This window comes from Chlamydotis macqueenii, chromosome 8, assembly GCF_036417535.1.
Source record: "Chlamydotis macqueenii isolate bChlMac1 chromosome 8, bChlMac1.mat, whole genome shotgun sequence".
Classification (NCBI taxonomy): domain Eukaryota; kingdom Metazoa; phylum Chordata; class Aves; order Otidiformes; family Otididae; genus Chlamydotis; species Chlamydotis macqueenii.
The window spans coordinates 11555247-11580421 of NC_141563.1; the positions used below are offsets into that span (position 1 = coordinate 11555247).

Genomic DNA, 25175 nt, shown 5'->3' on the forward strand with positions numbered 1-25175 from the left:
TGGAAAATAAGGCACATATGGGGTCAATTTTAAAGAGCTGTGTGAGGAGGAGCCTGGCTTCCTGGCTGTTACCAGCACAACCGCATGCAGCCAAACCCTGTGACGTGATGTTAACATTGCTGTCCTGTCTGAGTCAGATAAAACAGGCTGCACTGGGACTGGGTGGCACAAGCAGCCGCTTCTAGCTGGTGGCTTTACCTCCCACCACCAGTATATGCCCTGGGAACTGGGGGAAGGCAGTATTGCCCTTGCCCAGGCTGGAAGCGGTCGTGCCCAGCAGCTCCATCCAGGCTTGCCCATGTGGGTTTGGCTGCTTGTCCCCCACATGTCTGGTTGTGGCTGGCAGCTCCAGTCTGCTCCAGCAGCTTAAGAAGTGGAAGAAAAATCTCCAGTGTACAGATGCTGAGGCAAAACCCAGATGTGACGGGGCTTCTCATCACATAGGTGTATGCCTCCCTGGCAGAACAAGCTGGGGGAGACAGGGCCTGGTGGGGCAGAGAGCTGGGGGCAGAGGAGACCCCCAGCTGCTCAGGAGGTAGGCTGAGCATGCAGGTGTAGGGGGAGCAGAGGGTCAAAACCAGAGTAGGAGTGAGAGCTGTGTGTGGTCTTGTTAGTTGCTGAGCTGTCGCATGACTAAGGGAGATGAGCATGAAGAGAGATGCAGGGTCCAGCTGTATGATGCATCCCTGGGTAAGGGACAACTGTGGGCATGATCTTTAGTCCCTTCTGCTCCTACAGCACATCCCAAATCCCAGAGCTCTCCAGCTTGACAGCTGAACAGAAACCCTCTGCGTGGCATACAGAGCTGCCTGTGTGCCATCAGCTGGCGGCAGCGTGTGCTAGTGGGTCTGCGTGTGCACAAGGGCTGCAGTGAGTGGGGACTGTCAGGAAAGCATGTCTGCTGCTTCAATACTGCTTCAGTGTGCCTAGCCCCGTGACAGAGGGGCCTTTAGTCCTGCTCTTCTTTAGTAGTCATTCAATAAATAACTCTAATGCCCATAGCTAAGCCTTTACACAGCCTCAGCTTGTGTTTCTGCTCTTGCAGTAGCATGGTGGGCTCTCTAAAGGCAAGTCTGTATAAAACAGTCTTTCAAGGGAGATTTTTTTTTTTTTGTAAGTGCTGGTGCAAAATGGTCAGTCTTGCAGCCTCCTCTCTCCTCCCTGCCTCTATCCTGGGTGGCAACGCATCCTTCTGCTTTGCTGCCTTAAGATGGGTGTCTTGAGGTCTCTAAGGTTGGGCTGAGAGCATCTGTCTCACAGCTCCCAGTTGCTTTTGGTTTGGTGGCTGGGAAGATGGCACATCTTTTGAGCCATGGGGTAATTCTGCGCACGGCTTTCTTTGCATCTCCAACATGAGCTGGGTTTGGACAGAGCCTAGAAAGTCAAGTTGTGCCATTTTTGTGGCAGGACAAGCAAATGAGATGTGCCTGTGCTTGCTTTGCATGCAGCCATCTACGTTTGTGCAGGGGGAGTGTGCAGGCAGCTCAGTCTCTGAGTGCACGTGGTCCTGTGCACCCTTGTCTGTGTGACGGTGCGCGTGCTTGCACGCGAGTTCAGAGGGAGAGCCTTGCACCTGGTCGCTGCATGCCAGCCCCGTGCATGTGCGCTGTGCTCGGTGGCAGCTCACCCTTGCATGCTCGGCAGGGCACATCACCATGTGCACGCCTGTCCTTTGCAGGGGTTTCTGCCCTTGGGCATGCTCTCATGGTAGGGGAGAAGGGGCTTGCATAAACCTGTGCCTGACTGCCTTGCTCTCTGCTGGCCCTTCAACACACTGGTTAGCCACAGTGCTCAGCCTCTTTTGAGAGTCACCATAAAATGGCAGCAGCTTTGGCATCTCCTTGCCCCTCATCGTGCACAGCTGAAAGGACTGGTGGCATCTTGGAGGGGAGGGCCTGAACGCCCTCCTGTCTGCTAGATTGGCAAGGATGGTCTCTTGTCCAGCAAGAGCAGCTTGGGCTGAGCAGAGATCCACAGATCCTCTTCATCCTTCTTCTTCTTCTTCTTTTTCTTCTTGTTCTTATCAGCGTGCAGCTGCCCGTTGCTGCTGGTGCCATCTTTCTTCCTTTTTTCTCCTCTCCGGCTGCAGAAACAGCAATGGCAGCAGATGAAAATGAATGCAATGAGGACGACGAAAGGCAGACCCATCAGCACGGCCAGGCAAACAGTGTTGAAGATGCCTTCCTCATGCTTGGTACGTATGAGTTCCAAGATGGAATTGAAGAAAGAGCTGATCTTCTGCTCCATGTTGAGCGGACTGCCCCTGTTGCTCTCTCCACTTGAAGGCCCCTTGGGATATGTTCAGCTCCTGTAAGCTGCTAGTAGGCTCCACAAGCGTCCTTGGATGGTGCCTGCAGAGACAGGAAAACAACATGGATCAGGTGTCTGCTCCCTCAGCAATTTTCTCCATGGAGCTGCCAGCACAGCCAAAGCCTTGGCAGGGTGAGTCGTCTGCTGCTGCATGGGGCGAGGCCATGCTACTGACCACATCCTTTTGGGTGTCCCCAGCTGAGAAACACAGCCTCTCAACTTCTGCTGGGGTTCGTTCCTGATGCTGGGGATGGGCAAGGAGAGCTTTGGTTGGGCATCCCTACTTGCCTTGGCATCTGGCTGCGCATAAATCCTGCCCTCCTGGACATACATCTCAAGCCTTGCTTGGCAGCCAGAGCGCGGAGCCTTTACAACTTTGTAGGGCTTATTTCTTAGCAGAGGAGAAATCCTCTGCAGGGAGAGCCTTCCTGCCTAGGAAGGGACTTGCCTGTTCTAGGCAAGGGACCATCACAGAGAGTGGTACTGCTGCCATCAGAGCAGAGACTCAGCTTGTCATGGGGTCTCCTTACCCCTGATCCACCTTGGGACAGGGTGTCTGATTTGGACAGACAGTTTCTTATGGTCCATGGTCTGGGATGGGCAGCAGAGTTGGTGCTGGTAGGGCACTGCTTTGCATCCAGGCAGTGCGGAGGCAAGGTGTGCCTGTCCTGGGCAGTGTGCTGGGGTCTGGTGCTGCTGCTCAGCAGATTTGGGGTGGGGGCTGTGGTTAAACCATCTGGATTTTTGGCTGGGGCTGAGGTCAGTGAGACTCGCAGGCGATGGTCAGGCACCCGTGGCTACTTCTGTGCACGCAGGGCTGGCCACAAAGGCAGTGGTGGGGGGAGGATGCAAGCTGGCTGAGGAGTCTCTGCCATGCCTCACCTGGGAATTGCTCCAAGGGTTGGGTAGGGCTGAGGAGCATTTCTGCAGCCTGACGTAAGGTTTTCCTTTCCCTCGGGGTGGGAGAGGTGCTGCCTCTGCTCACGGCATTCCTCCTCTCCTGGGGCCAGGCAAAGCTCCCAGGGGTTTTAAGTAGGGTCAGGGGCTTTGTGCCACGAGGTTGCAGTTCTGGTTTAACATGGGGAAGTCACTAAATTATGGGTTGTGCAGATGAAGAGCCAGCAGGAGCAATATCAGGCTCTAATACCGTGTTTCACCCTCACTTGGCATTTTACGTCAGTGTCTTTGCCAGCCCTTGGGATTCAAGCCCTGCAGCATCTTAAGGAAATCCTGGAGGGATTGCTCCACTTGTTCCTTGTGACCACCAGCTCCTTGGCTCTCCCTCTGGCAGCTCTTGCAGAGCTCAGGTGCCTCTAGGGAGGAATGGGAAGGGGACCCACGCTATTTTTTGTTTATAAAGCCTCCTTGTCTATAGTGCTACTGTTCCTTGTTTTGAATCGCATTTATTGCTGTTGTGGCACCTGCTAAGGGATGCTTTCTTGTACTGAGTATTTTGGGATGTTCACCCAGCTGGGATGCCACTGCGCATCCTCCCGCCTCGCTTTGCAATGACACCCTGCCTCCTAACGAACAGCAAAGCTGCCTGCCTTGCCCAAAAAAAGAAACCGTGAGTCCCACCCAACCCTAACCATAGCCCTTATGCTGCTGCTGATGCCCTGGGGAGGAAGCAAGGCTGTACGGCTATGGCAGGAGCTGGCAGGCAGCCCCCAAAAATGCAGCTCCCGAGGGAAAACCTGCCTTCAGAAGCACTGTCCTGGGACCTGCAATGCTATAGAGGGTCTTATTTCACCAGCCACCCCTGGCTGCTGGATTTTGGACCCAATTGCCAGGACCCCAAGAGCCAAATCCTTCGGTGTAGATGTTGAGCGCTCAGTTTGGGACTTCACAAGTGCTCAGATTCTACATAAAGAGAAGCGTTTATCCACCCTTCTCCCTGCAGAATCAGACTGACCGCTGCAAATTTTATTTTTGATCTGCACTAGAGTGTAGATGAGCTGGCTACAATTAGCTGGTGGCTTTTCTTTTGAACATATGCGTGGGAAATGTGATGAAAGTGGACGTATGAATTTCTGTGGGCGCCTTTCTGAAAAACTCCATTTGAGATTTACCAAATGAAATGCAGTGCTCGGGGAGATGGTTTTGGCTTTGGCTAAACAAAGATATTTGTAGCTAATGTTTTAGCTGGATTTTTTTGTCCAGTCTGCTGCTGCTTTCTGTTTGCTAGAAGGGGAAATAAATTAAAAAAAAAAAAAAAAAGTGCTGTTTTTTCTGAGGTAGACAAGCAAGGATGGTGGGGATGCCAGGCATGCACCCAGGAGGGAGACATGGTGCTGCAAGAATCAGAAGAGTCTTTTCCACCCAATCTCTGCTGCTGACCAGCTTCCCGGCCTTGGGGAACCGGCTGTTCCCTGCATTGCTTCATTCCCCTACCTGGCAGGGGATGGTGATATCGCTGCCATCACCGCCTGAGAAATCACGGGCTATCATGGAGGGAGAGACTACAATGCTATCCATCCCCTTTCTACCCCCTAGCCAGAGCTGGTGGTGAGCATTACAAATCTGCTTTTACTCACAGGGGAGATAAGCAAGGGCTCTCTGGGTGCCTGTCTCTGCTAGCCGCTGCCCGCAAGCATTACAAGTGAAGGGGGAAGCTTCTTAACGCTCCCTGCCCCAGCCTTCATCTTTGCCGAAACCTTTTCTTAAGACAGCTGTAGTAAAGCTTAAACTGCAACACAAATAAACAGAGCAGCTTTTCCTCAGCCTGAATCATCTGCATGAAGCAGGTTTGCCATTTATCCATAAATATCCTGACAGCTCATTATCCAAGCAGGAACACTGGACGCCTATGATACACTTCACTCCAAAAAAGAAGTGAAGAAACCAACCCCAAAACAACAACCGCCTTAATTTCAGACAAAACAGGATGTACAATTTTATTCCTGTGCTGAGCTGCTTTATATTTATTGCCTCTAAACTTCTGGGGAGGGAAGGAGGGCTGGAACTTCCTTTTAAACTTGTAATTAATTGTTTGCAGAGAAAAAAAAAAAAAAAGCAGAGCCCTTTGATAGGTTTCCACTTTAAACCAGAGCTGAATGCACTGCAGAGGCTCTCGCTGCTTGTTCCTGGGAAGTGCCCAGCCAGGGATGTGTGGCTGCCGTGGGCGAGCCTGGAGCTGCAGGGATGTGGCCGAGCATCCCTTGCAAGAGGCAGGCAGAGGTACCTGCCACTGTCCTGGGCAAGCAGCCCTGAAATCCCTGGGCCACCTTTCAGCAGGGCTATGCAGCTGGTTTTCAAATGCCTTTTCTTTTTGGTGTGTGCATCGCCTTTTGTTTTATAGATGAAGGGATGTCTGTGCGCTAAATAAAGGGGTTCTTCAGTTTAATATATAAAAACAGGAGGGGGGAGGGGAAAGTAGAAAAACTGGTGCCTTTTGAGACAGCAACTCCAAGGGCAGAGGGGTTACCCAAGGCCACCCAATGCCAGCTGAAAGCCTGTGTGTGCAGGGAGGAGCTGCATTTAGGAAAAACCTGGGATGCTGCTCGATTTGGTGTGACAGCAACATCTCCTCTTAGGGGATGAACAGGGAGAGCTGTGCTGGGGTGCACCATGAGTGTGAACCACATGCCCAGCTACACCTTGGAGGTCGGCTGTTTTTCTGGGAAAAGATACAGGATCAAAAACCAGGGCCAGGGAGGCACTGGGAGACAGAGCAGCATCTTGGGAAGGGCTGCTAAGCACCCTGCTAAATGAGCTCGTTGTTTTCAGGTAGCCAGTGCTGGCAGCAAGTCGGGGGAAAGCTGACATGGTAACTCGCTCGGGAAAACCTGTGGCCAGGGATGGACGGCTCTGTCTGATGGCAGCTCTACACAGCTGGGGTCTGCACGGCTCATGTAAGTTTTAATCAAAGTTGGGCATCCAACATGAGGTTCTTTAATCCATGGTGGCTCTGAAGGAGATGGTTTTTTCAAGGGTGGGGAGCGTCTGCCATTCCTCCGGAGTTATGGGTGGAAAACAAGCTTCTTTTGAGGGCCAGCTGGGGATGGCACCGCCAACCAGTGGCATGCACGGCTTGCCTGGCTGAACTGGGAGGGTAAAGGCTGCCAGCCTGAGCATGGGGAAACCAAAACAGAGGGGTTGCCTTGGCAATGCTGGCTCACCCACATCCTGTGTGCTGCAGAGCAACCGCAGCAGCTGGGGGATGGAGAGAGAGTTCACAGAAAAGTTACAGTTTGCTGGAAGCGGGGCAAAGGGCTGGAAACTGCTATGCAGGGTCACTGTGGCAGAGGGGAGAGTGCTGTTTTAGGACCTGATTTTGCAAGTTAAGTCCTTCAGGCTCAACTCTCAACAGGCTGTCACGTCTGTGTGAAGTCCCCTCTAGCCTAACAAAGCTCAGCCCACTCCTCTTGGCTGATACACAGCCCACCTTAGGCAGGAGCAGGGCCGCTCTAAGGTGCTTCTCCCTGCATCCCCGTTGCGGGCAGGGGCAGCTCTGAAGGCAGACCGACCTAGTCTGTGACCTGTGGGGTTTAGCCTCCAGTACTTCTAGGTTATTTGAACTCCCCTGTGCTCAGTGTCTGGCTGCCACTCAGGACTTGCAGAGGTGACATGAAAGCATCTGACTTGCTGCCGCCCCTATTTCCTTAGTGTAGATGAGACCTCCCTTCTGGTGAGACCCCACTTCATGCAATTGATCCTAAGTGGTGCAAAGCAGGAATCACAATATTAAACTTGACTGCTGTTAATCTGCTTTATATCAGCCTTATACCCACTTTCCCCTGGCAGTGATAGCTATGGGTCAGGCTGGGAAAGGGTAACTTCTCTCTCGGAGCCTGTGAGCACTCTGATACAGTGAGCACAGACACAGCTCTGCACACACGAGTGACATCTAATTTCCCACACGAGTGACATCTATTTTCCCATTTGCACCTGCAGACTTAAAGGAAAATTGGATGAAACCTGACACTGGAGGGTGAGCAGTTTCCTTAGCTGGGATTGCACGTTACTGTTCTGGAAAGGCTGAATAACAAGAGTTTTGCTGCTGGTCTCACTGAACAAACAGCAAGCTCTGGGAACCCTCCTCAAATATTAACAAACAAACACCAAAAGCCACCACCCAGGAAACAAAACCAAGTAAAGCTTCATCTTATACCCACTGCCACCAAACCTTCCACCCAGAAGCTGTGCGCCAGATGCTTTCATCCCCTAAAGGGAGCGGTTTGGAAAACTACTGATAGGAATATTGGATAACAAGGTTAAAGTGAAACTATTTTGCAAGCCGCTGCCTGGAGCTCGGTCCGCCATCACCGTTTGCACATGTGTGGCTGCCGTCAGCCCCGGAATGGGTGCAGCTCCTGGCCAAAAGACCAATTTTGCTTTCAGAAAAGCACCACTATCATCCCTTACAGCACTGGCAGCTTCTTCTGAAGCCCCTTTGGCCTCCTCCATGGTGTGGTACAGGCAGCCATCCCACTCGTGGGTGGATCGCTGACATTTTTGGTTACGGGAGGCTTGGGGGGCTGCAGAGGTCCACCTGGGCCAGCCCTGGGGCTCTCTAGGGGAGATGTAACAGCAAAATTCCGTCGGTGCAGCCTCACCACCGGCTTTCGTGACCCGAAAGCCTGGGTGCTGGGCAGGCCACCGTCTGACAAATGTCCCCTGAGAGCTGGTGGTTCTCCATCACTGTGTCTCCACTGCCACTGTCCCCACCCGGCTCTGCCAGTATCGGCCGTGCCACGGTCCCACCGTCCCAAACACCATCCCCAGGGCCAACCCCGCCGCGGCAGGCAGGCTGGCCGTGATGTGGCCTTAAAAAAAACCCCCCAAAACTAAGAGAAAAAAAAACCTCCCTGGATTTGGATAATGCAAAGCCAAGGATAACGCCCGAGGGAAGCCCAGCCCGGCTGGGCGATGCCCGGCGGCTGCGGGGAGCCCCCCTCTGTGTCCTCCCACTCCGGGACCCCTATCCCGGGGAACCCCACACGGCAAACCTACCGGCTCGGCTCGGCCCGTCCTGTCCCGTCCCGTCCCGGCGGAGGCTGCCGGCGGCCGGAGGAAATGGGCCGGCCCCGGCCCGCCTGCCCCCGCCCCTGGCCGGCCCCCCCGCCCGCCCTGCCCCACCTGGGGCTCCCCGCCGTGTGTGTCCGTCCCCCCTCGAACCCCAAAACTGAGCGGGGGGGGGGCCCGGTGCTTCGCCGGCCCCGGGAGCTCAGGAAGGGCTGGGAAAGTTGGAGTTGTTTAGTCTAGGGAAGAGGCACGGAGGGGGGAGGTACAAACCCAGGCCTGAAATGTGCCAAAAGTTGCTGGGAAGAGGGAGGGAACAAAGTGTTTTCCCTCCCCGGGACACAGGCCTGGGCTTGAGCGCAGCAGCGATTTCCCCAGAAGCTTTTTTTGGGGGCTGTGGTGGGGGTTTGCAGGGGCGGCGATGCTACTCCTGTTGTTGGGAAGGTTTTTAAGGACAGGGCAGGCTTCCATCTCTAGAAAAGCAGCGTCTGTGCTGGCACCCTGCACCCAGTAACCGATGCCCATGCAGAGCAGGACGTGACCGAGCATCCTCATAGGAGGGGACACCCCGGGGGCTGCTCTCCTCCAGAGGCAGCACCCACCAGCATTATAGGTGCCATGCACCCATAGAAATGATAAATGATGTTTAGGATGGCCCTCCAGGTCGTGCAGGGATTTGATATTTTCAAATTTTGATTTCAGTTCAATTCAGATTGCCACCCCCAATTTTCACTTGCTGTTTTCTCTCCACCTTATTTCTTTTTTATCTCTGCATGGGGGATATCCCGCAATCACCAGACCCTGATTGCTTTCCCATCTGGGGCTGGGCAGCGTTGTGATGTTGACAGCTGGGCAAGCTGCGACTAGAAAAATGTTTTGCTGAAATTTTTCTGTCTGGCTTAAATCCTTTCGGATTGCAAAATCCCGGCGCTCGCCCTTCTTCATGCTCCTAGAGTCAATGGCTTTGCTTTCCCGCTGCGGCCTTGGTACTAACTTGTTGGGCTGTGGTGGCTGGGGCTGCCCGACCCTTCAACGCTGCTGGAAAACAGCCCTGTGCTCCCGGTGCTGTGCCCCGGCAGCACCAGGAGCAGAGCTGTGGTGGGAATATGAGGAAACAGGGGCAGTGAGGAGGGGTGGAGGGATGGAGGCAAGCTGCCTGCCTGCTAGCCCCAGCTGCCCTTGCCGCCTTCCCTTCTGCTGCCTTCATCCTAGTACTGGGGCTGGAGGGGCGAGAGACCCTAAAAAACACACATTGCAGGCTACAGCTTGCCTAAGTGCTTGCTGGTATCCTTTGGCAAGGTGTTTGTGCGTTGCGGGAAGTACCAAATCCTTTTTACATTAATATTTGTTGTTGTTGTTGTTAACGCCCAGAAATTTTTCCTTGGTTTTATGCTACAGGATGGAGATCCCTGGGCTTTGCACTGCACACATGGCTCACTGCATCCCATCTCACCCTGTCCCGTCTCACCCCATCCCTGCTTTCCCCTCTCGCTGAGCTGCAGCAGTTCCCTTGTTCGCAGGTACCAAATCCCCTTACAAAAACGCCCTTCCCAGGGCACACAGAAGAAGCCATCTGGGTACTGGCAGTCACCCGGGGGACATCCAGCCACTCTACAGCACCAGCTAGTATAACGTCACCTTGGAAACCACCCTGACAGGATTCCTTGGTAATATTTGTTATTAGAGGTCCGTAAGGGCAAGCGTGGCCAGCGGCATTGGGGGTCAGGGGTGCCTGGCCCCAGGGTGGAGGGGGCTGAAAGCCCTGCCCATCCCGGCAGTGCTGCGGCGGCTGGGAGGTTTGCTTTGTTCCCTGGGCAAACAGCTCCGCTGGGGCTCGGCACTTGCTTGTCGCTAATTTAATTTGGCAGAGGCCTCAACAAGGGAGGAGCTGCTGGTCTGGGCCCCTTCCTTGGCTTTTCAGGGGCCCCTCTGAGCATAGTGCTTTGGCACCTAGTTGGCCTTGGGCAGGAGCATTGCTACACCCCTCTGAGGAGGTGGCGGAGCTGGTGGGCACCAATGACGCTGACCTCAGCATTTAAACCTCTCGTGATGCTGTTACCCATGAAGAGAATCTTGATGCTATCAAGCAATATCATTAAACTGAGTTGGGAAGCATCAGATAGATTTAAAGAAACTTAGGATTAATGCAAGAATATACAAATATAATCAGTCAGATCACAGCTTTGTCTAGCCTGGCACCCTATTCCCCATAGTGGTCCACAGAGGTGCTTTGAAAGAATATAAACACCCTTTGATACTTGACCCTGTGAATGTCTCCTGCAGCGAGGAGTTCCACAGCTCCTTCACATGCAGTGTGGAAAAAAAGGACATTTTTTTGGGAGGTTTGAACCTGCCACCTCCTGGCCTTGTTTGGCATCCAGCATATCTGGTCTCCAAGGGATCTCACTTTGTTTTTCAGAAACTTTAATGGGCGAGAGGAAGCTGTGACTCAGCCACCGATGAATCACTGCTGCTCCAGATTACATGTCGCTTTGCTTGCTGGTGCTCCTCAAGCACAGGAACCACGTAAGCCTGGACAAGACAAGCTCCTGTCACATCATGGGATGTCAATCTGAGTTGAGGCCTGGGACCAGCTGGAAATCAAATCCCACCTCCAACCTTGGTTTTCCCCCTGTCCTTCCCAAACTCCTTATTTCTCCCCATTACACAGGTGGGAGCTTTGCTGCCTTGATAACACCCAGCTGGAACCCAAGGCTGGTGTGTTGGGTTTTCCTTGGCATGGTGGGATGGAAGGAGATGTGAAGTGACTGCAGGCACACCTTTCTCCCCAGCCGCTCGCTCTGTTCTCCGGTTGCGATTTCTGTTTGCAGATGCTGGCCCGGCTTAAAGTAAGCAATGGAAAACTCTGCTCCCAGAGAAACATTCCTCTCATTTTTCCTCTATGCTTCTGCCTTTTCCCTTCCCTCTCCCCCTCCCACAAAAAAAGACTGCAGTTTAAACACCAAAAATACTGCACGCCTGGCTGTGGGCTGGATAAAAATAGAAGCCCTTGGTATTTAGTTTAGTAGTAGCAATTGGCTTTCCAGCTTTGAAGGAGAACAGGAGAGGGAGGAGTGGGATGGGGTGGGGTGGGATGGGATGGGATGGTGACCCTTGAAGAGGTGGGTGACGAACACTGAGCTGGTGATTTTGGGGCTGGCAGGCTCGGTGGCAGCTACTCGCTCCCCTCCTTCTCTGCCAGGCTCTGTCCCCTCCGGGAAGTGGAAAGCCCTGGAGATGGATTGGGTTTGGGTGGTCCAGTCCCACCTGGGTCCCACCCTGGTGCTGATGCAGTGGTTTGGGGCTGCCCTTAAGTGCTTGGGGCTCAGTCCTGCATGGGCAGCGATGAGGGGGGAAAGGCTGCTCTTAGGCAAAGTGCCCCAAAACTGGTGAGTTTTTTTTGGGAGTGCCTCTTCCCCATCCCTCACCCAGGAGGCTTTAGGTGCAACTGGGCTTGCTAGGATGGGCCTGGATCTGCTGAAGCATCCCTCCCTGGTGCTTAGGGGAAAGAAAAGGCTGGGGTGGGGAGCAAGGTGAGGCCCTCAGGTGCGTCCTCAAAGATGGGATACAGAGACCTGTGTGTGTTTGGGGAGGAGGGAAGATGTGTGTCTCTGCACCGATGGGGTGAGAGCAAGCAAGAGATGGCAGCTCGAGGTGTTTTGGTGTGTGCCGCAGGGTTTGAGAGGAAAGCAGTAGGGCTTTTTGTTGGTTTAGAGCTGATGATTGTTTTGTGTGTGTGAGCCTTCAGAAACTCCTTCCTGAGGAAATCCTACAAGCAGCACTGGCGGTGGGCGAAGGGGAAAGGAGACGTGCTGGGGCCGGGCAAGTCCCGGCAGTATGACGTGTTGCCTTCTCATTTCGGAACGGCTCAAGGACTAGTTATGTGAAGACCAGGGACAAAAAACTCATCAGTGAATGGGGGTGCCCCTTCCCTCAGTGTGGAAAAGGGGTTACTGGCAGTGTTTTGATGGCTGGATTTGTGGGAGGTGTGAACCAAAGGCAGAGGAGTGAGTGATGCCTGGGCACAGTCCCAGTGCCCCTGAGGACCAGCCTATGCCCCTAGTAGTGAGAAGCAGCGGCTTGTGCCTCCTCCCGGAGCAGCTGCTCCCATATTTTCCTGCGCTGGGTGGGTATTGGATCTGATTTACTAAGGTTGCTTTTTAGGTGAAAAACCAATTGTGCTGGCTGTCCCCCCTGGTGCGGTGCTTCCTTCAGCTCAGCTGCGCGACGCTGAGGAGCAATCAGTGGCCTTCCCTTGGGACCAGCTTGCCAGGAGATCCAATCTCATTTCTCTAATGATAAGCAGCTGCCAAATTGTTTGGTTTTTTTCCTATGATTTTATTATCCCTTCCCCTCTGTAAGCCGCTTCCATGGGGGAAGCTGTTCCTGGAGATTTCTGGTGAGCTGATGTTCCTCAGTTCAGGGTCTGGTGAGGATATTGGCTGGTGACACCAGAGCAGTTGGCCAAGGTGTGCCCTCCTGCCGCTATGTTTTGTGCTGCCCTTGGGGCTTAGCTCCTGCCTGGGGACTATTTGACCGTTGCTCTTCACAGTTCAAAGTCTTCCTCCTCCTCATCTTGTTTGCTAATGGGCGCTTGGCAGGGAGGATGCAGCTGGGTGCTGGGGCTCAGGCAGGACAGCTGGGTGGAGGCTCACCCACCCCTTGGGAGGGAACTGAGAGCAGAATGCAAATCATGGTGGGTGAAAGAGGAAAAACACACTGAAGGCCTTTCTCCTAAAGGTGTTTTGCCTCTTTCTGCCCCCTGCAAGGAAGAGCAGGTTTCTTTATTTGGAAGGGCGAAGTCCCCCTTGGGCAGGGGGGAGAGGTGGTCTTGGGTCACGAGTGAGGCGCCGATAGGAGTCAGGGTACAGACAGATGCTGGCTGCTTTCTGCATGACTTGAGTGCAGCAGGGGACATGGGACCAGGATGAGGACCAGGCCCTGTCCCCAGGAGCAGAGGGATGCTGGCTGCCTGTGTTGCTCCTTCAGCCCTGTCCCCCTCTGCTGCTCTTCTCCCAGCTGCCCATTTCCAATGCCTTCTGAAATTCTTAGAGGGAGGATTTCCCACTTCATACCCCTCTTTTCTCATTTTTTGGGAGGATTTTTCTTGTAAACATTTGCAGACTTACTTCCTTCAATCCCCTCTTTTGTTGTAATGTCGCCAAACTCAGGGGATGGTGCTGGGCCAGTGCAGGGACAAGGGACCATTGTGGCAAACAGAGGCGGTTTGTGTTCCCGCCAGCATCCCGGTGTGCTCTGCTCTGCTGTCCCGTATCTGTGCTGGGCCCCGGTGCCTGTGGAGGAGTGACACCAGGGACATAACCTGGGTGGGAGCAAGAGGATTAGCCATGCTGCTGGGAGTAAGTGTACTTACGCTTTGCATGGTGTGCACTACAGGGGGGCTTCACATCTCCAGTATCCCTACCAGTAGCAGAAAGCAATCCAAAATATGGGGAGGGAGAGAAGTGCTGCTATGAGAAAGTCCCTAATCACAGTTAGGATCTTGTGTCAAATATAATCTATATAATGTGGGGTTTTTTCGGTGAGGAAAATTGCTGCAAAGGTTGGAGGCAGAAAAGTCGCTGCGTGTTGAAGCCGTGGCTGTAGTGCAGGGAAGAGAGAATAAGCCTGTGGGCTACTGTTCACAGCACCCCTCCTCCTAGGGAGAGGGGACAAATCAATGAAATTTAAAAGCCCTGCATTTAGATTTGATTAAAAGAGATTTTTTTTTTTCTTTTTACACTCTACATAATTAAGCTTTAGAGCTTGTAGCCACAGGACTTGAAAATATAAAAGTGGGAATGAGGGTTTAAAGGGATGATGAACACATCCAGGCTTATGAGGGGGAATTAAAACCCAAGAATGTTAAAATGGTGCTATAAAAATCATGTCCCGCAAAGTATAAAGCAGCTGCGAATTCATGGGATAAGGATGCTCCTTCATCGACCTGCAAGCATTACACCTCCTCCTGCAGTGCTGCTTGCTCCTCAGTGAGCATTCCCCTGGTGGTTTTTTGGGCTGAGGTTGCAGGGTGTGTTGCTGGGAATGCGTTGCTCAAACTCCACGTTTGGGACAAAAGCCCAGTGCCCTTGCTGAGGACCTTTGTACACCCTCCTGATGTTTGCTGGTGGAACAAAGTTCCCGAGCATCGCTCATGCAAGAAGGGGACTTTGGTAAGAGGGCTGTGGTGAAATATCTCCGTACAAAGTGCCGATGGGCGTGGGGCTGGTGGTGGGATACTCTGCAGTGACTGGAAATGTCCGAAGAGGAGTGTGGCTACTCACAGCGTGGCTGTGCTGCCTGCACAAAGCCTGGGCTGCCCGGGGCAGTGTGCTCCTTGGAGAGGCCGGAAATGTGAGATACCACCACATGTGATACTGTAGGACCATGTCTGGACTATACAGATGGCTTTGAGCTGTGCAAGGGCAGAGGGGACTAGAGCGATGAGAGTGGTGGGCACTTGCGGTGGGTGATGGGGCACAAGTTTCCCAGGAGTTGGTGTGGTTGGGCAAAACACCTCCCTGGCTTAAGTCAAAGCTTGGGGCATTTAGGAAAGGGCTTGTTCCAGTCTTGACCCCCTTCTCCTCCTGTCTGAAACATGGACCTGGGCTGTGGCTCTGATTATGGGAAGTGGGTTATGGTCCAGAGGGATGCTAGGGCTCCGCAGGCATCTGCCTTCTCTGGGTACCAACCTCCAAGTAGTGTTTGCCTATCTCTCATGTCTGATTATTGCAGTGGGAAGACCGTGTTTCCTCCAGGTGAGATTTTTTTTTAATGCTCCACAGGCCTCACCTGGCCCCAGACGTGTTGAATGGAGTGTGCAGTGGAGGGCGCTGCCCTTCTCTAAGGGACCATAGATGAAACCCACCATGCTGGGTCACCTGCTTGGCCAAGAAGGGTGAGATTGGGATGACAGGCACTGGCGCAGGCAACTCTTCCTCTCCATCCCAAACCCATTTCCATCCCTCGGCTCCCCTGCACGCAGGGGCGACCCCTGGGCTTGCCTGAACAGTGTTCTGTGGCATTTACTCCCTTCAGACATGAGAAAGGTCATTTAATCCAAACAGTTGAGTCCTTCAGGCTTGGTTTTTTTTGCTGTGCCAGTGGCCGTGGCTGAGGTGGGGGATCCCCAGTGCTCACAACTTCCTTTTTTTCCCTCTTGAATCAGAGCAAGAAAGAGAAGTTGAGAAACTACTGCAAAGCAAATTCTCCTGTTTTGCCTTTCTGAAATTAAATTTAGAAAATATTGAAGCAGTCTGGCGGAAGAGCCTGTTTCGGGCTTTCTCATCCTGCCTGGCTACGTGTCAAACACAAAAACTTAAGATGAGGAGGTCTAAATAAAGTCTGCATGTGAAACAAGAGGAGACTTTAAAAATCCTCTGAAATTCATAGTTACTCCAGAGATTTTAGCTAAATCTTTGTTGATTTTGTTCTTGTTGTTTTTTGTTTGTTTCCCACTGGGAGCACGTTCTGCTGGAAATAGCCTTGCAATTTGGTTTTCGATGGGGTTTCCTTCATGCTGGGAACAGATTGCTGTCTAAATTGGGAGAATGACTTTAGCTGAAGGCTTCAGCATCATTTTGCTCTGCTCTCGAGAATTTACACCATAGCTTCGCTTTCTCTGGCTGCAAACGGCAGAGCCAAGAGCCCCTCTAGCTCATGGGAGCAGCTAAATTTATTAACAAAACATCTTGTGCTGGGCTGAAGCCAAAGCACAGCTCCCTGTCTTACTGATGTTAAAGGACTGACCGCACTGACCTGACTTTGTGGTCGCTTTATTGTTCTTTATTTTTACAGGATAACTCAGGCAGGGGGGGACCTTGGGAGCCTCTGTTCTGAGCTGCTGCCGAAGGCAGCCCTGGGGTTGGACAGGGTTGTTCAGGGCTTTTTCCAGCCTGATGTTGAGCACCTCCAAGGCACCACCAGCCGATGCTGGGCTTCCCCCAAAATTTCCTCCCTCTCTCCTTTTTTTTTGTTTTATCCCATTGCATGTACTTTGTCTCTCAGCCGCTCTGTTCCTCCTGTGTCGTGTTTCTTGGTGTGCTTTGCAAACAAGGAGCGTGCACTCTTCTGGCTGCTGCTGGGGTCAACTGGGGTGGCTGTCTCAGCTGTGTGACACCTTGCAGCTCAGCTGCAAAGCACCAAGTGAAAAACCAAGCCCCTGTGGCTAACTGCTTTGGATACACAAGTATCTGAGTTCCAGCGGGGCAGAATGTGCCCTTGCAGGAGGGTGAGCATCTTCTCCCATGGGCTAAGCGAGGATTGGGGACAGGAGATGCACATCCCTGCTGGGCGTGAGGTCGGGGCTGCAATGCTGCCGGGCTTGGAAGCACCAGGACCCCACTCCCACCCAGCTCCCACACAGACGCACAGCTCACTCCTTCAGTATCTTTTATTAATGTATAGAAAATGCATTAAAAAAAGGAACTATACATAGCCTAAGAGCGGTCAGGACTAAAAATACTAGTTAACAATGGTTAACAAGCGTCGATCCCATTCTCTGAGCTACGTTTTCATTACAGGGTGGGGAGGGTTGTTTAATATATTATTTATTTATATTATTTATTTTATTTATGCATTTATTTGCTTTTATCTTCCCCCTCATTTGGTTGCGTTGGTTTCTGTTTGAGTTCATCAGAACCTGTCCAAGGGATTTTATTGCCTCCATTCATCCTTCTTGTTTATGTTTTAATTCTTTTTTTTTTAAAGTAATAAACACAGTTGCAGGGTAACACTTGTACACAGGGGGCTGCTTGTTTGTTTGTTTGTTTAGGTCTTTGTGTCACCATCCTTCTGAGAAACACTGACACCTGGAGAGCTGCAGGCTGGGTGCTGAGGTGGGTCTGGGCATCAGCATCTCCCCAAGGAAGAGCCTTTCCCTTCCCTTTACCCTAAACCTCCCCCTCAGAAGGGGCAAGCTGGCACCATGATGTGAAGGAGGAAGGTGACCCTGGAGGGTACAGATGGTCCTCAAGGGGCTTGATTTGGTTTGGTGGACATCCTGGAATGCTTGCTTGGCAGAAACAGGGATGGGCTTCTTTTTGGCCCTTAGACAGAGCCCTTCATTAGTGCAGGTAAGCTTGAATTAAAGGGTTTTGGGGGGTGAGAGCTCTTTGCTGGCAGTATCTGGTAAGGTCAAAGCTTGTGGGTGTTGCTGGGGGACACAGGGCAGGGGGTCTGTGGTCACCCCAGGGTGTGATGGTGGGGTCGTACCAGGAGAGTGGCTCTGGGTCTGGGTGAAGGGCATGTGCTGGCATGGAGGCGGTGCACCGGGCAGGTATTTTGGCTCCTGCTGTATATTGGCAGGTCACTCTAAGCCTGTTGTGGTCATAGGACCACCCCAGCATGGGGACACCACTGCCTAAGCCCTTACCTGCCGCACCACTGGGGACGAAGGTGGTGTGAGCTGTGCTTTGCGCATGCTGATGCTTCATCTGGGGCAAGCGTCACATTGGGAAGAAGGTAAGAGGTTGGGGCAAGAGGATGTTTAGGCTGGTATTATGCTCTGAGGCGCCCATGCTAAGGTAATGAAAAGATGAGCAGAAGTAAAGCCTTCTCCCCAAGCTTTGGGTGGATACTCTTCCAGCATCCACCTCCTAAAACACAGCTACTTTTGGGGAGGGCCTATCCTCTCTCCTTCTCCAAATTATTAATTTGTAAATGCTGTTTTAAGGATCACTTTACTAAAGGCAGCTTTTCCTTTCAGGACTTCTTTTCTTTGGTTATGTTTTAGTGCAGTGCACAGTGGGACGGTGGGCTTGGAGGTTTGGCAGGAATTTAATCAAAATTGGGCAAGAGATGAGAAAGTCCCATGTTGTTTCTTTTCAGGATTTTGGGGTTAGAAATAAGAGGTGGTTTTGAAAGACTGAGAGGGTCCTGGGCACCTGTGGTGCTCTGCTGGGTGAAGGATCTGACGTGGTCCTTCCTGCTTGATGTTATCAGGGTTGGCATCTTGCAGTGGATAGTGTGGTTTGGTTAACAGCTTCAGGTTCCTTTTTGGGCTCTGGGGCAAGCCTGGGCCAGATGAGTAGGATGGCAGAAGAGCCACCAGAGCCCAGAGATGGTTTACTTGTTGGAGCCAAGGTCTCTCAAGATGAGCAATGTGCAGGATCCAGGCTTGGTTCCTGGGAATTTCAGGCCTGTTGCCAAGACTTCCTTCAGTCTCAACACTGTGCTGATGGAGGACAGGGCCAAACTTGGTCTGGTTGGACAATGATTTCAGAAAAACGGTTTGCCTAACCAGTGATGGAAGGTGAAGAGAGACTGTACTTAATCACCTGGCCATTCTGTATCACCAACATTAAGCACAAATTTGCTTGAAACCACTGGCAGGAGCTTTGTCCAAAAAAAATTCGCCAGGCAATGATGAAAAATAAGTTTCTGGAAAATTGTATTTTGTATATGGACAATGTGAACAAGGGACAAAAACTTAAATGACTGGGTCATTGTTGCTGATTGTGTGCCTAGGCTTGAGTTAGGTTATCACTAGGATAAAAACCAAAGATGTGTAGAAGTCTTTCCTTTTAAAAGATTTTAGTAACTATGTTTCACCAAGGTAATGGAAAGGCAACACCCTGGTACCATGTGTGAGATCAGGGACCAGCATTGGTATATAATGGCATCAGAAGGTTGGATATTATCTCCAAGGGTGTCCTTCAGATTCAGTGATGGAGTTGTGTCAACTGGGCCCTCTCATCCCAGTTACAGGACTGATAAAAGGGATGACAGAGGTGACCAAGGAGGGAGAGATACATGTCAGAAAATCTATTTAGAGAATAATCAGCCTTTTTGAGGACCTTCTTTTGAACTTCTTGGGAAAGCTTGGCATGCTTTGATTTTCTGTTTGACTCACACTTTTGAAAAGAGAGGTTTCTTGCCTTCCGCTTGATTGCAAATGATGAACCCCCATGTTTCCTCTGACATCTCTTCTTTTCACCTGGGTAGATAAGCGAATAGCGCCATCTGAGACAGGCGATGAATGCCATCTACTGCTCCTCTCTGCCCCTAGTTATAACCACTGCACTATAGTGCTTTTGTTAGGACACTTCTTGCCTATAAACTCTTGGTGATGTTGGGAAAAATATTACTCTGCTAGTTTACTAGGAGGCTTATATAGGTTGTAATCAGTTCTAGCTGGTGCTTCTTGTTGGCTTTTGGGACCTAAAACAGGACAGGCTGCTCAGGAGGTGTGACATCTGTGACACTGACCAGTTCCTGCAAGAGATCCCATTATCTGCAGCCTCTCTGACTGATCTGTTCCTCAACTGGTTGACTTGTTGCTTGATTTGATGCTGATGGAAAGTAAGGAGAGATGCCTTATTTACATATGAGATGTTGCTGAGCTACAGCATCCTTCATCCAGGTTGACTTGCAGCTTGTAAGATGACCACTTGAAGGGCTGGACCCTGTGCCTGATTCTGACCTTGCAGTTAGCTATGATTTTGTGTGCCAGTACGTGGCACGGACAAGGAGGCTGCATTTCCCGCTTAATGCCCTTCTTCAGTTCTGCAGCCGTGGTGAGTAACGTCAGAAAATCCAGGAGCATGACCATGAAAGAGACACTGGCCTGAATTATAAGCTACTGCAAAGATGCCTTTATGTTGCCATCTGGAAGATGTTTCTTGAGACAAAGCAGCTTCAGTGTGATAAAATCAAAAAGCAGTGTTTAGCATTTGTAATGCTCCCTTGGCTGCGAACCCAGCCACGAGCTGCATTGTCCTTGGATGCAGGAATGAGTCCCTTTTCTGAGACCAGGCCAGTGACAATGACCAGCATTGATCAGAGCCCTCAGTAGAGGAGTGGCTCCAATGTGGTTGTTGTTTGGGCTACATGGAAGTGGTGTCAATGACAAGAGAGTGCAGCCAGAGCTATCCGAAGGGTCCACCTTCCTTAAGATAGGACAAGTTAAGGATGGGAAGAGTGAACTCATCTATTCTTCCCAGGGTCCTGAAGTGCTCCAGAATCTGAATGGACTAAGTCTTCCAGGAGGGGGAACAGTTGATTTCCTGTCAGAGAGATGATGATACCAAGGCACTAAGATTTGTGTCCCTCTTGTGATGGTGGCAAAGAGAGATGGTGTAGGTGAAGAAGGGGAATGGGCATTTCTCAGCTTGCGCTTGCCTTCTCGCAGATGCATCGTCATCCTTCCTTGTGTGTGTGGAGGTCCCTGAACAAGAGCACCTGAACAAGAGAAGGAAGGGAATGGGCATTTCTCAGCTTGCACTTGTCTTCCCTTGGCTGTGTCATCATCCTTTCTTGTGTGCATGGAGGCCTATGAACAAGGGCATCTGGACTATGCCAGCTGCTGGTTTCAGGCTGGGCTGCAGTTGTGTGATAGCTCTTTTGGTTGCCGTTCCTTCTCTGAGACTCTTTGCTTTGCGACCAATGATCTCAGTGAGAGGTAAAAATGTGGAATGTAGAAACAGCAGAGGAAACAGGCCCTAGACTTCAAGTCTGCAAGTAGTGATTTTTCTCCCAAGTCTTCTAATTTGACTCCTTTCTTCTCCATCAAGCTCAGCAAAACCCCAGCAGATGTACACCTGGAGTGGGTTGAGTTCAGCTTGGAGAAGTGGATGATCCAGGTTGGGGCTGTTGGAGCAGCTCTTTTTTTCTTACACCTCATGTACACGAGGATGACTTTGGCTGTGATAGGGCCAACACGTGAGCTGTGGGCTCTCTAGAGTTTGCCTACATATGCAGATATTCGCCAAGCCTTCCTGCTATGATCTGTGAAAACTAGGGATGGGGTGAACCTTGTCTTTGCTTGTCCTTGCTTTGTCTCCATGCATACAGTGCCTGTGCAAAGGGGAGGGATAACCAGGCCAGAAGGAGAGATGGGCTTCTGCCTGGTGGAAGAGTTGGTGTCTACAGGATGGCATGAAGCTTGAGACCTCCCTGCCAGGTGGGGACAGGGAAGCAGGGAGAAAATGGGTGTCCCTGGCCATGACTGGGGTGGAAATGGCTGCAGCAAGGTCCCTGTGGGGAAGATTTCTGCCATGAGCCCCGTGACAAACATTTCTAACAAGGTTTGCTGGGGATTTCTAAGTCTTTTAAAAAAATATCAAAAAAATCTGTCTCTCTCTTTCTCTCTCTCTTCCTTCTTAAGGGCCAGAGTATTGGGGTAGGGAGACTGGAAATTTGGTATTTCTCTGGAACAGATGCAAAGCAATGAGGTCTTTCCTTTCCCACGGCCTTTGCCTGTGCCGTGGTTCCCTCTAGCACTCGTTAGGGGCAGGTTGCTATCTCAGACAAGTAGTAATTATTTTTTTTCCCTTTTGATGTTATAAAATACAAACAAATGACAGAAAAGGTCAGGTGGTGGGAGGCAGGAGGGGGTTCAGCTGGCTCAGAGCTGTAGGGACCGTCGTTTCCTCCCAGAGATGTTACGATGGTTGTAAGGTCGCATTTTCATTTCCACGAAGGGGATGGAGAACTCGTGGCCTTTCCAATGGTACCAGTTAATCCCCTGGCAGGAGGGAGAGAAAGGCACAGGGTAAAGAAAAACCCCAACAAGAAACTGGAGTGGGAGAGGAAGGAAACAATGTTGACTGCTGTAGAGAAGCCAGAAGGTAGAACTTGCTGCAGCAGGAGCAAGAAACTCTTCTGCTGCTATGACTTGATTGGTTTTTCCCTCTGCTTGAAGGCTTTTGATCAAATTTCATGCACATATATTTTTTTAATGTAACGTAACAAGATGCCATGGTAAATGACCATGGCAGCCAGTGTGAGGCACAAAGCAAAAGCCTAAATGGCTTGAAGGTGGTTCCCTTTGCTCCAGCTAGTGTGGAGTCACCCCACCAGTGCTCCCAACTCTGGTGCACTGACCACCCAAGCCCCAGCCCTAGCCTGGGCTGGCTAATATGCTTGGTTGCACCCCTAGGAAAAAATGCTGAAGGCTTTCAGCCCAGCTCTGCCCTTACCTGACTGTGCCGGGACTCTCCGTACTTGCCGTTGAGGTTGGTGCGGTGGCAGTTCTTATACCACCAGGCCCCTTTGTAGGACATGGCGCAGTTAGTCACGGCAACGTCATTGTCCCTGTCCTTGGTGGAGAAGGGGCGGCCCTGGTGATAGCTGAGGGAGTCCCCTGTGGAAAGAAGTGCTGTTAGAGCTGATGGAGCCTGAGTCATCTGGTCCTTTCAGAAGGAAATTAGGATATTCTGGTATATGTCGTAGCCTGCCAATCAACAGCTCGAGCAGCTTAAGATCTGGGAGTAACATTAACTAGAATTGCTCTCAATTGGTTCATCTGAGGTTCTCTGCTGCCAGTTTAGGATCAGTACAGACCACAGAGGCTGTACTGAGACCTCTTAGAAGCTGCTTGGGTTTGGCAGATAAAATGCTATATGGATTTGGGTCTGAATTTCAGTGTTTCAGAAATGAATTGAATCCTAGATTTGGGCATCCCTTGCTTCCTGAAGCCTGACTCTGCTGCATGACTTCAGGATGCTTTCAGCCTCCTTCCCTCCTGTTAGCCAAAGGGGACTTTTTCTCCCAAAGGAGGCCAAGGATTTGTCTCTTGAACCATGATGCTTGTCTTCTTTTCTCCCTTTGGATAAGGGGAAGAAGCTTTTAGAAGATGCATGGTGTCTTATTCCACCAAAACCACCAACTTCATCTCGCTTCCTTACTAAGGAACAAGAGCTGCTTTTGGGTGAAAGAAGAGCCGAAGTATGGTTGTTATGACAACTGAGTGATATACTTACAGGAGACATTGTTAATATGCTCCTTGGTGGTCCCTAAAAAAATACAAAGCAGATCCATGCTAGCTGCGTGCAGTCCAGCCACTGAGAGGCTTGCTAGAAAACCTCTTGACAATGAACCATTTGGTGAGTCTTGGCTCTCTTTGCTCAAGGTGGAGCAGAAGCTCCTTAGTTGGATGGCTAGAAGAGCTTGCATGAGGAAGGGTAGGGTGTCCTGTCTGCAGCAGTGCTACTAGCATTTTTGGAAATAGGTTGAGAGCCTCGTGTGATGGGATTTAAGGTCAGAGCAAGTGCTGTGTGGCACGCAACCAAGATGCCTGTTGCTTCTCTTCCAGTGGCAACTACCAGATATTGTATAGGAAAATTCCTGCATCTTAGCTGTGATGTGGGGTTCCTCACTAAGTACATGGTGGTGAAGTTCTTTCTGGATTGTGAAGGCTTGCACTGGGCATGTCTATCCCAGCTAAAGGGGCTGCAGCTGTACCCCTCTCCCCCTTCTTGGGGAAGAGACTCCTGTGCCCTCCCGCCATCACCCATTGCCCACTGTTTTCTCATGGGCAAAGCCTAGCGCTGCTGCATCAACCGAGCAAGCAGGTGTGACAGTGTCCTTGCAAAACTGGCTAGTGTTTGGCATTGGTATGAGGAAATGATGCAGAGCATTTCAGATTTTTCCATTGCTGTGGGAAAGCGATAAATACACCCTCCAGCATGGCATCAATAGCGAGCTGTGGCTATTGCCAAGCGAGATGACACTTCTGATGATTGACCTGGTTATTTGAACAGCGATGCCTCTGATATTAAATATCTAATCCCCAATGGAAAATTCCTGTGCCCTTAGTGGGATTTATCAACCTCGTTTACATGATGGACTGCAGGAAGGCAGAAAGGACTATGGGTTTGTGTCTTGCTGCTCCAGACAAGTAAGCTTTGATGCTGTGATTTCTTTTACAAAGTTTCAGACCCACCAGTCCCAGGATTTCTCTACTACTTGCTAGCAATGAGGTTGTACCCGAAGTGCCGTTGTAGTCCCCGATTCGCAGCTTGTACAGGCTCCGGGAGTCACCGATAGAGAACTTGTCGTAGTAGGCGTATGCCGCTTCCTGGCCGTCCCTCATGTCTATTCGCAACTCATAGCGCCCCTGGGATGTGATCTTGTGGATGTTGTCCAAGCCTGGTGAGACAAGCAGTGAGACACCCGGTGAGACTCGGTGCCTGGATCCGCTCTGTGACAAACAAGAAAAAAAAAAGCTCTAGGCAAATAAAAGAGCTGTGGGAAATGAGAACGATGAGAGGAACCAAAGAGCAACAGCACTTCTGGTTAAGTCTTTGTCTCTCTCTGTTCCCACTCAAGCTTCACCTCCTCGTGGCTATGAGGGGTGGGTTCAAGGCCATTCATGCTGCTGTAGCTGGACGCGTTCAGCTGTGGAGCCCTGGTGCTTCTCATGTTGCTGTTAAGCTCCCATACAAGCCAGAGTGTGTTTATGCTACAGGGCTGGGCTTGGCTCTTGCTCAGGTTTTGGGGGAGCACGCTCCCTTTCAGAGCCATGCTGGGTATCCCACTCATCCCTTTCCTACTTTTTGGGCAACTGGCTTGCTGGCCAAGACAAGGTGAGGTCCATGAGCTGTAGATGCCACCAACGCAACCTGTAATCATCCAGAGGAGGATGATGGGTTTTGGTCCATGAAAACTCCCAGCATACCTCTGCCTCTCCTCGGAGGAGCGAATTAGGGAGCTGCTGTCCTCCATAATGTGCTTTTGTGTGGTGTGCCCATGAGTGGCTTTCTAATGTGAAGGGCAGCAAGTGAACAGAAGGAAAACTGTCTGAGGGAGAGTGTAGAGGAGTGGGGTGAAAAAGAAGTAGCCAACAGCTGGCATAGGCAAGCAGCACAGTGCATGGGGAGCTTGGGTTTGACACGTTGATGAAAGACAACCAGTGAAGGTCATACCTAGCCAAAACTCGTCCTCCAAGTTTCCGAAGCCAACCCTATAATCTGCCCATTTCCGGAAGAAATCAGTCAGCCCATTCTGCCGTCTCTGGAAGACCTGTGGTGGAGGAAGACCAGGGGGAAAATAGATGTGAAGGAGATGCGAGACAGCTTTGCTGGGCTTTGGACGCACAAAATAAAGACAATGCTTTGTCTTTCCATTGCACCCTTCAGGGAAAAAAATTGCAATGCCCATCCAGTTAGTGTTAATTGCAGTCA

General features: G+C 51.2%; 2 protein-coding genes and 1 long non-coding RNA gene across 6 annotated transcripts in view; 1 reads left to right on the top strand and 2 right to left on the bottom strand.

The window, feature by feature from the left end:
- Positions 1-1607: 1607 nt before the first annotated feature.
- On the bottom strand, positions 1608-2259 carry KIAA0040 (KIAA0040 ortholog). Its single transcript, XM_010122098.2, has one exon. It carries the CDS (start codon positions 2245-2247, stop codon positions 1915-1917), a length of 333 nt encoding a protein of 110 aa, XP_010120400.1. The 5' UTR covers positions 2248-2259; the 3' UTR covers positions 1608-1914.
- Positions 2260-2317: 58 nt separating this feature from the next.
- On the top strand, positions 2318-10922 carry LOC147599923 (uncharacterized). Its single transcript, XR_015259142.1, has 3 exons — positions 2318-2442; positions 6037-6161; positions 10691-10922. It is a non-coding gene; the product is annotated as an uncharacterized LOC147599923 (long non-coding RNA).
- A 9531-nt stretch (positions 10923-20453) lies between these two features.
- Positions 20454-25175, bottom strand: part of TNR (tenascin R) — a 74792-nt gene continuing 70070 nt past the window's right edge. For all 4 annotated transcript variants that reach the window (XM_086752928.1, XM_086752929.1, XM_086752926.1 and 1 more), the window contains 4 exons: positions 24918-25014; positions 23980-24141; positions 22191-22354; positions 20454-21736 (listed from right to left, as the gene is read on the bottom strand). In XM_086752928.1, the coding sequence (XP_086609054.1) occupies positions 21617-21736; positions 22191-22354; positions 23980-24141; positions 24918-25014 (543 nt within the window). In that variant the 3' untranslated portion in view covers positions 20454-21616. The remainder of the gene's footprint in view (positions 21737-22190; positions 22355-23979; positions 24142-24917; positions 25015-25175) is intronic.

What these genes read in the sequence shown, in the direction of transcription:
- KIAA0040 (XM_010122098.2), bottom strand. Translation starts at nt 2,247, where the DNA reads ATGGAGCAGAAGATCAGCTCTTTCTTCAATTCCATCTTGGAACTCATA.